This window comes from Channa argus, chromosome 14 (genome assembly GCF_033026475.1).
Source record: "Channa argus isolate prfri chromosome 14, Channa argus male v1.0, whole genome shotgun sequence".
Taxonomy (NCBI): domain Eukaryota; kingdom Metazoa; phylum Chordata; class Actinopteri; order Anabantiformes; family Channidae; genus Channa; species Channa argus.
Window position 1 is genome coordinate 8,243,647 of NC_090210.1, and position 12,265 is coordinate 8,255,911.

General features: G+C 41.1%; 1 protein-coding gene across 2 annotated transcripts; it reads right to left on the reverse strand.

Moving 5' to 3' along the window:
- nr2f6a (nuclear receptor subfamily 2, group F, member 6a) lies at positions 1-6,573 on the reverse strand. 2 transcript variants are annotated; one of them, XM_067474282.1, is made up of 5 exons: positions 6,305-6,573; positions 5,063-5,157; positions 3,361-3,689; positions 2,936-3,182; positions 1-2,332 (listed from the first exon to the last, which is right to left on the reverse strand). In XM_067474282.1, exons 1-5 carry the CDS (start codon positions 6,571-6,573, stop codon positions 2,058-2,060), a joined length of 1,215 nt encoding a protein of 404 aa, XP_067330383.1. In that variant the 3' UTR covers positions 1-2,057. The 2 variants fall into 2 exon arrangements, with proteins under 2 accessions (XP_067330383.1, XP_067330382.1); XM_067474281.1 differs by having other exon boundaries at positions 3-2,332; positions 3,361-3,692.
- Positions 6,574-12,265: the final 5,692 nt, after the last annotated feature.

A 12,265-nucleotide genomic window follows, 5' to 3' on the forward strand; every position in this document is an offset into this window, starting at 1 on the left:
TTTATTTGGCATTCTTGATACAGATGTAATTACAACACTTTTTCAAGTTGTCTGAGAAAACAAACAAAAGACATAGGCATCTTTTGATTCTTTTAATAATGTTGCCATATATTCGATAAAAACCCTCAGTAACACAAAGATAAGAAAACTTCACTTTTTTTCCCGCTGTGACACATTTGTGAGTGATGCCCCTTACATCTTTCAGTTTCCTGTTTTTAATCCATCAATAAATGCTGAAATATCTTTTATTTAGAGTTGATTTTATTCTGTTAAAGTAGCTAAAATACATATGTGTAAACTTGCCTCCTGAAATACCCACGTGAGGTAAATCCTGTTGGAACAGTGCACCAGGGCCCATCTTCTTCTAACTTGTTACAGATAGCTTTATGTTTTGGCATCAAATATTTTCCAAGTGCAGTTTTTCCTAGCAGATTCTTTATTCATTACAACCTCATCTCACATCCTTCACTACAGCAGAGAGCCACTCAGATGCTTAGAGATCAAGGAGAATATCTTTGTCATGTCAGCTGTGATGGCAAAAAGAGAAGCTTGTTTTTTTGACATCCGAACAGACAGAGGTATTTTTTTTTTCATGTAAATACATATAGAAAAACATTTAGGAGATAACCGTGAAAGCAATATTTTAATGTTTAAATGAACCCTGGATTAGATAAGGTAAAAGAAGGAAACAGTCTCAACTTAGCAGATATCCAAAACATTTCAACATGCAAAATGACAAAGTTCGCCTCAATATATATACACACATTACAATTTTCAAAGGATTATTAACCGCAGAAACAGCCTTTATCAACGTAAACTGGTTCTCAACTGATAGTGTTGGTTATAAACATACTGGAACTGAGGTTTCTTAAAGTAAAGTCAGCCTGCAATTTCTCAATTTAAAAAAAAAAAAAAAAACTCAGTCCAAACAACGTTTAACAGCTGCATTCACTATAATCAGTCAGTCAAATGTCATTTGCAAAACAAAGGAAAATAAAATTACTTTAGGGATCTTTTAAAAAGATACAAGACAAACGTTTATGATGCTCATAAGACATTTCATAATCGTCCCAAATTCCTACTGAATAACAAGGCAGTTGTCATAAAGAAGGCGGTTTCTGGTGAACAACATTTACAGAGGTTTGTGTTGACGAATCAGACTAAAGCATTCTGATGTCTAGTGAGGTATTGGTCCGTTCTCGTGTAACTGCGGCTAATTTCTTTTTTCAGCCTTCCAAATTCAGCAAACAGGGAGCCCTGTCAATGAATTTAAAAGTATCGTTCACTTGAAGATCGGGCAGTTTCTCTCTGCTTTTGTGTACTGTGATTCTTTTTAAAAAACATCTCTAAGGATGATGTCATAGACTTTGGTAAATTTTCCTTGGTTTTGTTTCATTTTTCTTCCTCTTCATCAAGTGTTGGTTAAGGACAGCTGTAAATTTACTTTTGTTTTGTTTTTTGTCTTCAATAACCCTTAATATTCACAGCATATCCACAGCGTTCTGATGCTTTAGACTGGTCATTTAGAGTCACAATGGTCACAGTTGTAATGTTATCAGTTGTGTGAATATAAAAGTCACTGTATAACAAATGGTGAGCCATGCAAAATGAGCCCAGTGTGGGAACAATTGTTCCACTGACTTTCAGTGGTAGGACAGTTTTGTTCTCTTGATGTAGTTTTAGCAGGGTGCTGCTGCCCTCTACATGAAACTATGGCATCTTTAATCACTATGACATGTGGGTGGTGACATGACTGGCTGTGGTGGCCATATCGGAGCCCAGCATGACGAGCTGGTCTCTAGCCCGAGACCTGGCACCAGAACGACTGAGCTGGCAACAAGACAGATCCAGCCAACTTCTATCTCTTCTCTGGACGCCCATGTGGAGACTCAGGGCTCATTTCATGAGGGGGAATTGAGCAGTTACAGTAAAGTACATATGATGGCCATCTGGCACCGCAGTTTGATAACCAAACAGATGGATAGTGATGAGTCAGGAGGTTTCCTGTGGGTCCTTGTCGTCACTAATTCCAGACGGAGACCTTGTCCATCAGGGGGCTACTGTCCTGGGACATACGGCCAGCTTATGGAGCTTCCGGAGAGCTGCATGTCACGGATCAGCGTCTCGATGGGTGTCTTTCCTACCAGGCGCATGAAAAATAGTTGGGAGATAAGATTGGCAGGAACAGCACGCAAGGCCGGGAGGCGGAGAAGCAAGCGACCGAAACGTTGAGGCTGACTCGGGTACTGCATCCTCTCATACTCTGTCAGAGCCACCTGAGCTTTCTCCTGCAGAGATTCCACGTGGACTGGGTCTGTTAGACCACAGGCGTCTGGGAGGGAGGTAGAAGCAGGCAGTTAATAGTGTGGGCAGGTTACATAAAGAGTCGTGATGTACTGAGTGGAAGGTTGAAATCCTAGCAAATAATTAGATAAAATGTCCTAGAAGGGACCATAAACAAACGCTGTGCCTCATTATATGTATGCACTAAAAAAAAAACACTTACAAACACAACTTAAAACTATTACCAAGATATGGTCATTTGACTTAAAAATTTTTAATTGAATGCTTGATTTTAATGCTTTTAGGATTGGTACACACAATAGGCAGTTTATCTGTAGCTGCCACTTAAGACCTAAATAAAAAATGCAGTTCTGCAAAGTGATTTCTGACTCCACTAAACACAGAGGATATAAAAGATTTCCTCTGGCTTCTGCATTTTCATTAATAAACCAGAAGATGGTGCCATAGTGGAAATTCCAGCTTTAATATAGCTGACTAATGTACTTTTCCATTCATTCTTGGCCAAACTACATATTCAGTAGATTATATTTAAGATCTAAAGTAATTTAACATTTTTCAAACTACTTTTACTGTTTTTGTGGTTCCATACAAGTGTACCAGAAGTACGGCACATAAAGAAAAAGACAATCACCTGGAGAGAAAAGTGCAATGGCCTTGAGACAACTGTATTCAGCTGAGTCCACCTGCAGCCTGGTCAGCTTGTCCACCTGGTCCTGGAACACCCTCACCTGATCCATGAAAGACACCACACGCTCTGCAGACATGGGTGACGAGTGGAAGCCAGCCGCAGCCAGCAAGGGAGCCATGTGGAGCGGCAGGGCCGACTGAGCTGCGTTGAGAATGAACAGCTCGCTCCAGCTCAGCCTAAGCAGGGCCACCTGTGGATTATTTAATGTATGAATCAGATACCCCTACCCAGTTATTAACAGTTGGTGACTATACTGATGTTTGATGTAGGCTAAACAACACCCCTCGATTTTTTGCACATTTCCTAGAATGCTTTCTAATAATCTGGTACAAAACTTTAAGTATACTAGAAAAATATAGTATACTGACCTGATCTGAAACAGACAGCTCAGGGAAATAAGGGATATTTCTGGCCCACTCCACGGTGCTGAAGAGTAGCCTGGCAGCCAGTTCGCAGATGTTATCTATACCCATGGCATTGTCGGGACCAGTCTGTTGGTTGTACTGGTGCCCATACCGACTGTTGGGGTATGGCTCTGCTCGAAGTAGCTGGGAAATTAGTTCTGACACTGGTTGACCGCCACCACTTCCTCCATTGTTGTTGTTATAGAATTCGCCACTTCCAAGTCCACTGGTGCCACCTATGGGTGTGATGGAGGGGCTGAGGCTTGGCTGTGGTGGGATGCGGCCGCGTTGAACTGCTGTAGTTTGGTTGGGGAACAAAGGGGAAGGGAGGAGAGGACAATAGAGGAGAGGAAGAGGAGACGAGAGGAGATGGAAAGCATAAAGTGAGGGGCAAGGGAGGGATTTTGAGAAAAAAATTGAGAGAAAGAAAAGTTAAAACTGAATTCAGTCAGAGTTGTGCATCAGATTATGGGCAGACAGTTTGATACAATTAGAAAGAGATTGAAGTTTAAAAAGAGCAATCAAAAATGTAAAAGTGCCTAAAAAGATTCTTGTTCTTGTCAGTCTACATAAAGGTTATGCAGAAATAAAACAAAGATTTAGAGGCATTACTTTTTTTACATTTTGTGACATTAATTATAGGAGAAAATAAAGTGCTGTTGCAGTTATCATTATTATATGTTCATCCTTACAAACACAAAATAATGCTTGTGCACTATAAAACAAGTTGAGCCAAACATCACTAAAAAAGCCACTTTCTGTAGAGAAAGCACCACATTTGTGACAGACAGCATTACTGTCCAATCCACAGTGGTGAGGCAGCTCACTGAATAAAGACATTTATGCTGTGATACAAATTTATGTGGTAATCATCTGTTCTGCTTAAATATCCTTGAGCAAGACACTGAATTCCTACTGGGCAGTGGAATGCCTCTCTGTAGGTGACCCTGACCTCTGATCTCCCTGTGGAGGCTAAGGGAATTTCTCTTTAGGGAGTCATAATGTGCCTCATAAACATGCTTTATGATCTGTGAGTATGTCTGAAAACAACTCAGAGACAAATCAGATGCCCTTGTATTTTAAAAACACCAACTGCTTCAAACCTTTAAATATTATATAGCCTTACATCTGTACCAACAGTATTTATTTGTAGTTGGTTTTTGTGCATCTATCAGCAGGACAGTGAATGATGCCTGGCTTGGACTCCATCACTTACGGCAAAATATTGGATTGGATCAAGCCAGCAAGTCAGTTTCTGCAGCTTAACACTCTGGGACACAGGTGTCTTAGCACTGGATCTCTCTCAGTCACTTTCATGCAGGCACTAGATTAAGCCACTTAGCACATGGCACTGAGCTGACACACATGGCTAGCTTAGCGGTGATAAAGCTTTGACAGCCATGTGCAGCATTTTCTCTGCTCTGTGGAGCTCATGCCGCAAAAGGCAAATTTAACTACTCTTTATTTTTGTCTTTTCTGAGAGCCGCTGATCGAAGTAATAAGAATGAGGAGCATGTCTCAATTAAATATCAATTAGAATTTTCTTTTAATTTTTTTCTCATCAGCTTTCTTTTTAAACAGTGCCCATATAAAGTATGTCCCATAGTTTACCTTTAGGCTTTTTATTTTTTTCTCTCAGGATTTATAGATCATGATTGACAGATACCTTCTTTGCGCATTCCAACACGAAAACACTTTTTCAGGCGACAGTACTGGCACTGGTTCCTGTGGTGTTGGTCAATCTGACACTCTCTGTTGGACCTAAAAACACAAAAACAGTTAGCAGATTACAACAACAAAACGTAGGTCTACAGTCGATTTGTGTGTTATGACAGAATTCCTCGCCATAAAATGTCGTGTTTCAGCAACTGTTCCCTTTTGGAAATAACCATTCTGCACACTGCCTTATTTACTGCAGAACTGGTTAATACTGCATCATAATACTACTTTTCTATAAGCCTACAAGCACTATCCTCACACTTATAAAGCAGCTGGTGTAGAAATAAAGAATTTATTAGCTGATTAATCAGTTTGTAAATGAACAGAAACGGTTTCATTTTTCTAAGAGTGTAAAACGTTCCATGGTTCCTGCTTGACAAATTGGACGATGTGCAGCCTTACCCGTTCATGAAATGAATATCTATCTAAATATTTTTGTGTATGAAAATGTTTGGAGTTTCATTTGACAAAACAGAAATTTGAAAACGCACATTCGTGACATCTTTATGAAAATGTTATAAGTCTGTCACTATTTTTTATTTTTGGTGTTGTTTTGACATTTCCTGAACTTAACAAGTTAATTGTGCAAATAATGCACCAGTCCTAAAATTGTAATCATGGAACTCGAAAAAATTGGCGGTAACTTACAGTTAATAAGTAGTTGCAAAATTACATAGTAAATATGACCAGTTATCACAATAGAGCTGGTTTTCAAACATGGTCCTGCGTGTTTGCCAACTATCTTCCTACTGCTGATTACCTGGGTGAGAAAATGGAAGATACCTTATAGGTAAGTGCGGACTGGGGGAAGACAAAGTGAATTGGTATCTTCCAGTTTCTGACCGACTTAAGATCAAAGAGATGTTTTTAATATTGTGAATGTTGTTACTGTGGTATGTGATATGCCTCACAAACATTACCGATACGAAGGACTGGATGTAGTTAATGATTAGTTTTTTTTTTACTGCTCGTGACATTTGGTGACTCAACTAAGGTTGCACAGGAGAAGGGATTATAAATTACTTTGTGTAGTGTGTGTATTTCTCGGTGTGGGAAGATGATTTTTTTTTCTTTTTACTTTAAATCAATTCATAGAAAATTGTGTTGTGTGTAAAGTTTATATTCGTTAACTGGAATAAATGCAGCACAGAATCAGAAAAGTTTTTATTACCCATGATGCTTCACTCACCTGCAAGTGTAGTTGAGGTTGCGCCTGACGCTCCTTTTGAAGAAGCTCTTGCAGCCTTCGCAGGTGAACACGCCGTAATGTTTCCCGCTGGACTTGTCCCCGCACACCACGCAGTCCACCACGCACGCCTTATCGTCGTCTCCGGCCTCCATGTCGCTGCCACCCGCTTGGGGCGAGCCGTCGTCCTCCTCCCCCCTCAGGTAGCCCTTGTCCCCCAACCCGTTGGTTCCTCCATTGGGATCTCCCCAGCCCCCACTCACCATGGCCATCGCTTGGTTACCGAACCACCGCAGAAGAAAATGGGACAACCAGCCAAGGGTTCTGGTTGCTGTCAAGGTAACATAAAAATGAAAAAGCCTGATTGTGTGTTAGCCCCTCACCTGGAGGCAGTCAGCATTCTCTTCTTGCCTGTCCTCTCATTTGTTAATTAAGTCTCTCGTTTATTTTACAGCATACAATAACAGAACTGGAATTTTAAAAAGCATCAGCCCTCAGGCTAATTAAGCAGACTCAATGAAGAAAAAAAGCAGGCTCCACTACTGAGGAGGACGGTGTTTGGCCCAAAAAAAAAAAAAAAGCAGTTCAGTCTCCTCCCACTCCACTATGACCTGGAAACAGTCTGTGTCGCAACTTTTAGTTTTGCATGCCTTCAAATTTCAGTGCCCCCGTTTTCTTCTCATTTTCCTTATATCCAACTCATAAACACTGTGTTGTCCGTTTCTTTGGAGTAGTTCCTGAGATGGTTAAAGAGAACCCGCTCAAGTACGGTCTGGTCGTAACAATTTCAGCCGGGGAACCTGTCACAGGAAACAAATTGGGAAAACATACAGGTCACATTCTCCAAAAACATACTAAAGGTAGAAAGATTTGCAAGCAAACGCAGGACAAGGTGAAAATCTTGTGCGACACATCTCTACATAATCTTCCCTGTTTCCCTTACACACTCCCAGCCCTGTCTCTGTAGCAACAATAATGGCTGAAAAAGGACCTCGGTGTAGCTCGCCTTAGCACATGCCTGGAGAGGCTTTGACCACCCCTCTTAAAGTACCCCTTACACTGATTTCGGCTTTTATCAGATCACTTATTCCTCATGAAGCAGCTGGCTTGCTGCTAAGTATTTCTCTCTAAATACTGGTAGAAATGATGTTAAGCTTACCTCACATCAACCACTAATGCGCTGTCTGTGGCTCCCCTTTACTTGAAAATAAATCCTTCTCTCGCTTTAGATCTTTCTTCCATCCAGCGAGGCTGAGAGAGCAGACCCCACTCTTCTATTCCACTTTAATGCCTGCAGCAGCATCATTGTGACCCACATGGAAGATATTCCAAATCTGGCTAAATAACTTGATGTCCATGCGATCACAACAACATCCGAGAGCTTCTACAAGGCACCGCCAGCTGCAGCGAAGGGGGTGGGGGGAGGGCAACAGTAGCAGGCAAGCCGCGGTAGATCGCTTGTGCTCACTTTTAAAATACACAACGCAAGTAGTTCCTCAACAGAAGGAAGTGCTTTCTCTTCCCTGCTCTTCGTAAGCACGAGTGCTCAGTATCCTCTGAGCTGCTGCCTTTAAGAAAACAAAATCAAGAAGGCAGGAGAGAGCATTTGTCTCCTCAGCCCTCCATAGTTCCTGTGGTTGCTCTCTAGGCACTCATGCAGGCTTCTCCCTCCAGCCTTTTGTCAGTGCTTGCCCACCAAGAACTAATGACTTGCGGCCTAGCCCTGTGTGCTGCTTTTCATCTGTGTTTGTGTGTGTGGGTGTGTTGCCTTTCCCTGCGGCTCAGGCGAGCAGGAGGTGGGGGTGGAAAGGACGGTTTCTTCTCTTCCCCCCTCTCTCTGTCTCTCCTTCAGCTTCAGAGTCCACAAATCAAATTATGGATCAAGAAAATGGCCACAGCCCGACAAAGGCTGAATTTCTCTGCGTTGGCTTTTTTTCCTTTCTCACCCCCTTTTTTTCCTGTTTTCCCTCAATCTATTTGTGTTTCTGAGAGAGATCAAGCAAAGCAAGAGAGAGGGAGGTAGAGAGAGAGTGTATGCTGGGGGGGAGGGGGTAGTTTCTGTGTTTTTTGTGTGCGTGTGTATGCACGCACGCACTCTCAGGGATTTGACACTGCTATTCAAGCCCTGTGGTTACCATGGTGCCGGCTGCCTTATATGGTCATTGGAGTCAAAGAGCAAAGAGAGTGGGCTGTGAGGGGCAGCGTACGCACACACACACTCAAACACACAGGAAGAATGTGGAGGATCTCTATCCTCAGAGATGCAGAGAGCATGACCCCAAGGCCTCAAAAACCACCCCAACAATGCCAGATTACCCTAAAGTCCTGCAACAAATGTGAGCAAGCCAATCTCTTGCCTGCCCTTTGTTTTATAGAATGCTATCAGATCTTGTATTTGAAAGTTTTAAACTGCAACAGCTCATTTTGAAAGCTAAGCAAAGCGGCAGCATCATAGACTACATTTTTCAAAGGGTGAATTTATCTCCTGCTCTTGGATAAAAACATTTAAATGCTGCGTATGTGCAGGCAGCCTGCCTGAGAACAGCTCATTGTACTGGAAATGAAGATTACCATTTTGTGGCCATTGCTCATTTCTAAAAAGCCCTCTGTCTCAGAGCCATGTGGAGCACACGGTGATTTGTGTTTGAGGTTACCCCAAAAGGTCACACTAACGTTCACACCCCCACTATGCAAAAAACCCAGGGTCAAATGCAGATAAAGGGAAGGAGAGAACACACAATAACCCTGCATAAGAGCTTTAAGAGATAAGTGATGAATTTGCTTGTAAACGTGCCCCTCTTTGGGGGTGGCATTTACAGATGTGGAGAGATGAAAGTGTCAGTTCACTTCTATGGCGAGCCATTATATGCATCTTGTTGTGTTATCTACAGGGTGTTTACAGAGATTTTAAAGGTGTTCTTTTTCCCTCTGAACACTTATATTGCATTCCTAAATTTAAATCCAGGTTTTTACACCCTAAAGGGAGGGGTGTGTGTGTGTGTGTGTGACACACAAGAGAAGCATTGTCCCAGCCATTGTACAGCTAATAGGTCATCAGAGGATTGTGTGTACGTGTGTGAGAGAAAGCATGTGTGTTAATTTGAATAAAATTCCCTTTAATTAGGGCACTGTGCCTGCTTATTGTCACTTCTTGTGTCGGTAAAGATTACGCCTGTCAAATAATGGGGGGGTTTGTAAAGGACTGTGTCTTTAGCAGGATGAGATATCCAACAGAGCTGTTAATCAGTAATCGTGTCTCTGAAAAACAATACATTTGAGTAAATTGGTTCTATTTATTGTTTCAGTTGGTATCGAAAACTGACATGCTTTATATAACCCTTCAAGATGACGTCTCACATTTAGAATGTTATTTTGAATCATAGAATGTAAATCACACATTCAAATGTTGCTTTCTGTAATGTGTTTTGGAGATTTAATTCAACCTGAGTTTGACATATTGCTGCAGTTTGCATAAAGGTTGCCATTAAACAGTACCATGGAAGTGGCACATTCCTATAGTTTCTGTATGTCTCCTAAAAGAGACTCTTCTCTGCTTTAGTGGATATTAACTAGAACATCTTTAAGATGTTTTTTATCCCAAAAAAATATGAATCTGTCTTCAGAATTATTTATAATTACGCTATACCCAGATAAATATTAAGCATACAACTAAAACAAACTTCAATAATATTGACAAGAATATTCAGATTTTACATTTTTAAAATAGCATTTGCCAAACTGAACATTTCCCATGCAAAACTTGATAAACTTAATATTCTAAGAGAAGCTGTACATTCCTGTCATTTCCACTTCAGTGTGTGTGTGTGTGTCTGTTTGAGAGATACCACTGGGGCAGAAGTGATGTGACCTTTAAACCAGTGGTCAGGAATGTGGTTGCGCCCAGCGACAAATCCAGAAATGCAAGGCAGTGAAAGATGTCTGCCATGCTGCCAACCTGACAAATATTCTGTGTGTTGTATTCTGTATGTGTTTTAAATGTTTTATTAAAACATGTTTTATTATAGTTGTCAACAATAATTTAAACTAGAAAAAAATCAAGTTGAGTAAGGCCCCACCACATGTATATAGCATTTGTGCTTTGTGCCCATCTGATGTAGTCCTCAAGTAAAGCTACAGAAAGTACCTTTTTATGTAAATATTTTTCTATTAGTAATGAGCTCTAAAACATTTCTTCTGTGGAGTGGTGATGTTAGAGGCTTCCTTGTCCACAGAAATTTGTGCTTATCTATGGCTGTGATATCAAGCCAAAGGTCTGCTGTTGGCCAATGTTGGGCCACCAGTTTCCATTCATAATTTTTATTTTTTGTAGCCCCCAAAGCAGTCAGTATCCCATCCACAACTTTTTAGCCAATTCAGCACGTTGAATCAACATATCATTAAATTATTACGAAATAGTGCTGAGGTCAAAGGACCAATGCAGTGGGACTTGACTTTAGTACGAAAAAACCAATTCGTTTATTTGAGGTAATAATTTTTAGCTAAGTGGAAGAACTATTGTAAGGTGTTTTTTATTTTCATTACATTATAAGATTCAGTTGTTTAAGAGATGTTAATAAAAACCTTTTTTTAGATAATTCTTATAAACTGGCAACTGAGCCATCAGCAAAAAAGCAGCCAATTTTTAACAGTTAATTCTTTACATAATCACTCAAAAGTAAATGCATCAATTTAAATTTGTACTAGGTTGGGTTTCTGCTATTTTGATTTGTTTGTCCTTTCGGCTTATCCCGTGAGTTCAGGGTCGCCACAGCGGATCATTGTCCGCATATTGATTTGGCACAGTTTTTTACGCTGGATGCCCTTCCTGACGCAACCCTCCCCAATTTCTACCGGGCTTGGACCGGCACTGCACAGCTGGGGAAGGGAATGGGCTGGGTTTCTGCTATTTTGATGATGTATCTAAGCAACCATACAGGCATCGGTCTTATTTTACTGCAGCAGTTCAAAGCTCTTCCATTTCTGTTTTCCCTGAGTTAAACACACCTGTTGAGGCTTTAGGCACCAAAACCAATGAGCAAATAATTCTACACCCCAGAGGGTAAACGCATTTATTTGCACCAGTATGTTTGCCTCTTCCAACGGGTTTGCTTTTGTTTATTGCACTGTGCACCCCCGCCTTATTGGTTTTGCCTTTTTTTTTTGTTGCCTATGTTGTGCTTAATTGGGGTGAAAGGTCCCCAACTTCTTGTGAGTTAAAATGTTTTTGATGTTAAGCATTACTAGGTGTGACACACTTCTGTTCTGTCAATGTTCTGCCCCTATCAGTAGAATTTAAAATGATCCCAAAATTACTTTGGCTTTAAATTGTCAGACGTCTGTTCAAGTTAAGATTACAGGGTGGGTCATTAAACCCCACCCTTTGGCATTTGAGGGCAGGCCCAAACATGAATTATTTAGACACTGATTCAGTTAACCTCTCAACAATTAAAGTTAGCTTTCCCCTAAGGTTTGTAACAGAAGACCGTTGCAAACAATAACCCCAACACCCCACCCTCCTATCTACACATCTGAATGTCTGAAGTTAGGCCAGCCCCCTCCCTGAGGCATCCCCAGGAACCACTGTAATTCTGTAATTTAATCTCAGGGTGTAAGCAGTTTGCTCTCAACCGCATCAGCATATGGAAAATAGGTCTTTACTTTAAGTAATGGCGCCGAGGCAGCCTCCTTGTGGGGACGATGTTTTCAACACGCTCTGATGGCCGTCAAATGTTTAGACTTGCAGTGACAGCTTCACCCTGAGACCAAAGTGACCTATGACCTATGAGGAATGGACAAGCCTGGAAACAAAAACAGAGGCCTTTTGTACGGGTCAAAGGAAAAACATCTGCTGGACTGAAGACAGAGAAGAGGGGGATTAACTCTCAAGTATTCCTCATTTGGTCTTTTTACCCACATGTGATTTGGGCTGCCTGATGGGAACGTGTAGAAAGCCACTGTAGATCA

Coding starts and splice junctions, on each gene's coding strand:
- nr2f6a (XM_067474281.1), bottom strand. CDS start 6,573: ATGGCCATGGTGAGTGGGGGCTGGGGAGATCCCAATGGAGGAACCAAC. Junction 5,158..6,304: donor AACCTCAACTACACTTGCAG/GTGAGTGAAGCA, acceptor TTGTGTTTTTAG/GTCCAACAGAGAGTGTCAGA. Junction 2,333..2,935: donor CATTGCACTTTTCTCTCCAG/GTGATTGTCTTT, acceptor CCTCCCTCCCAG/ACGCCTGTGGTCTAACAGAC.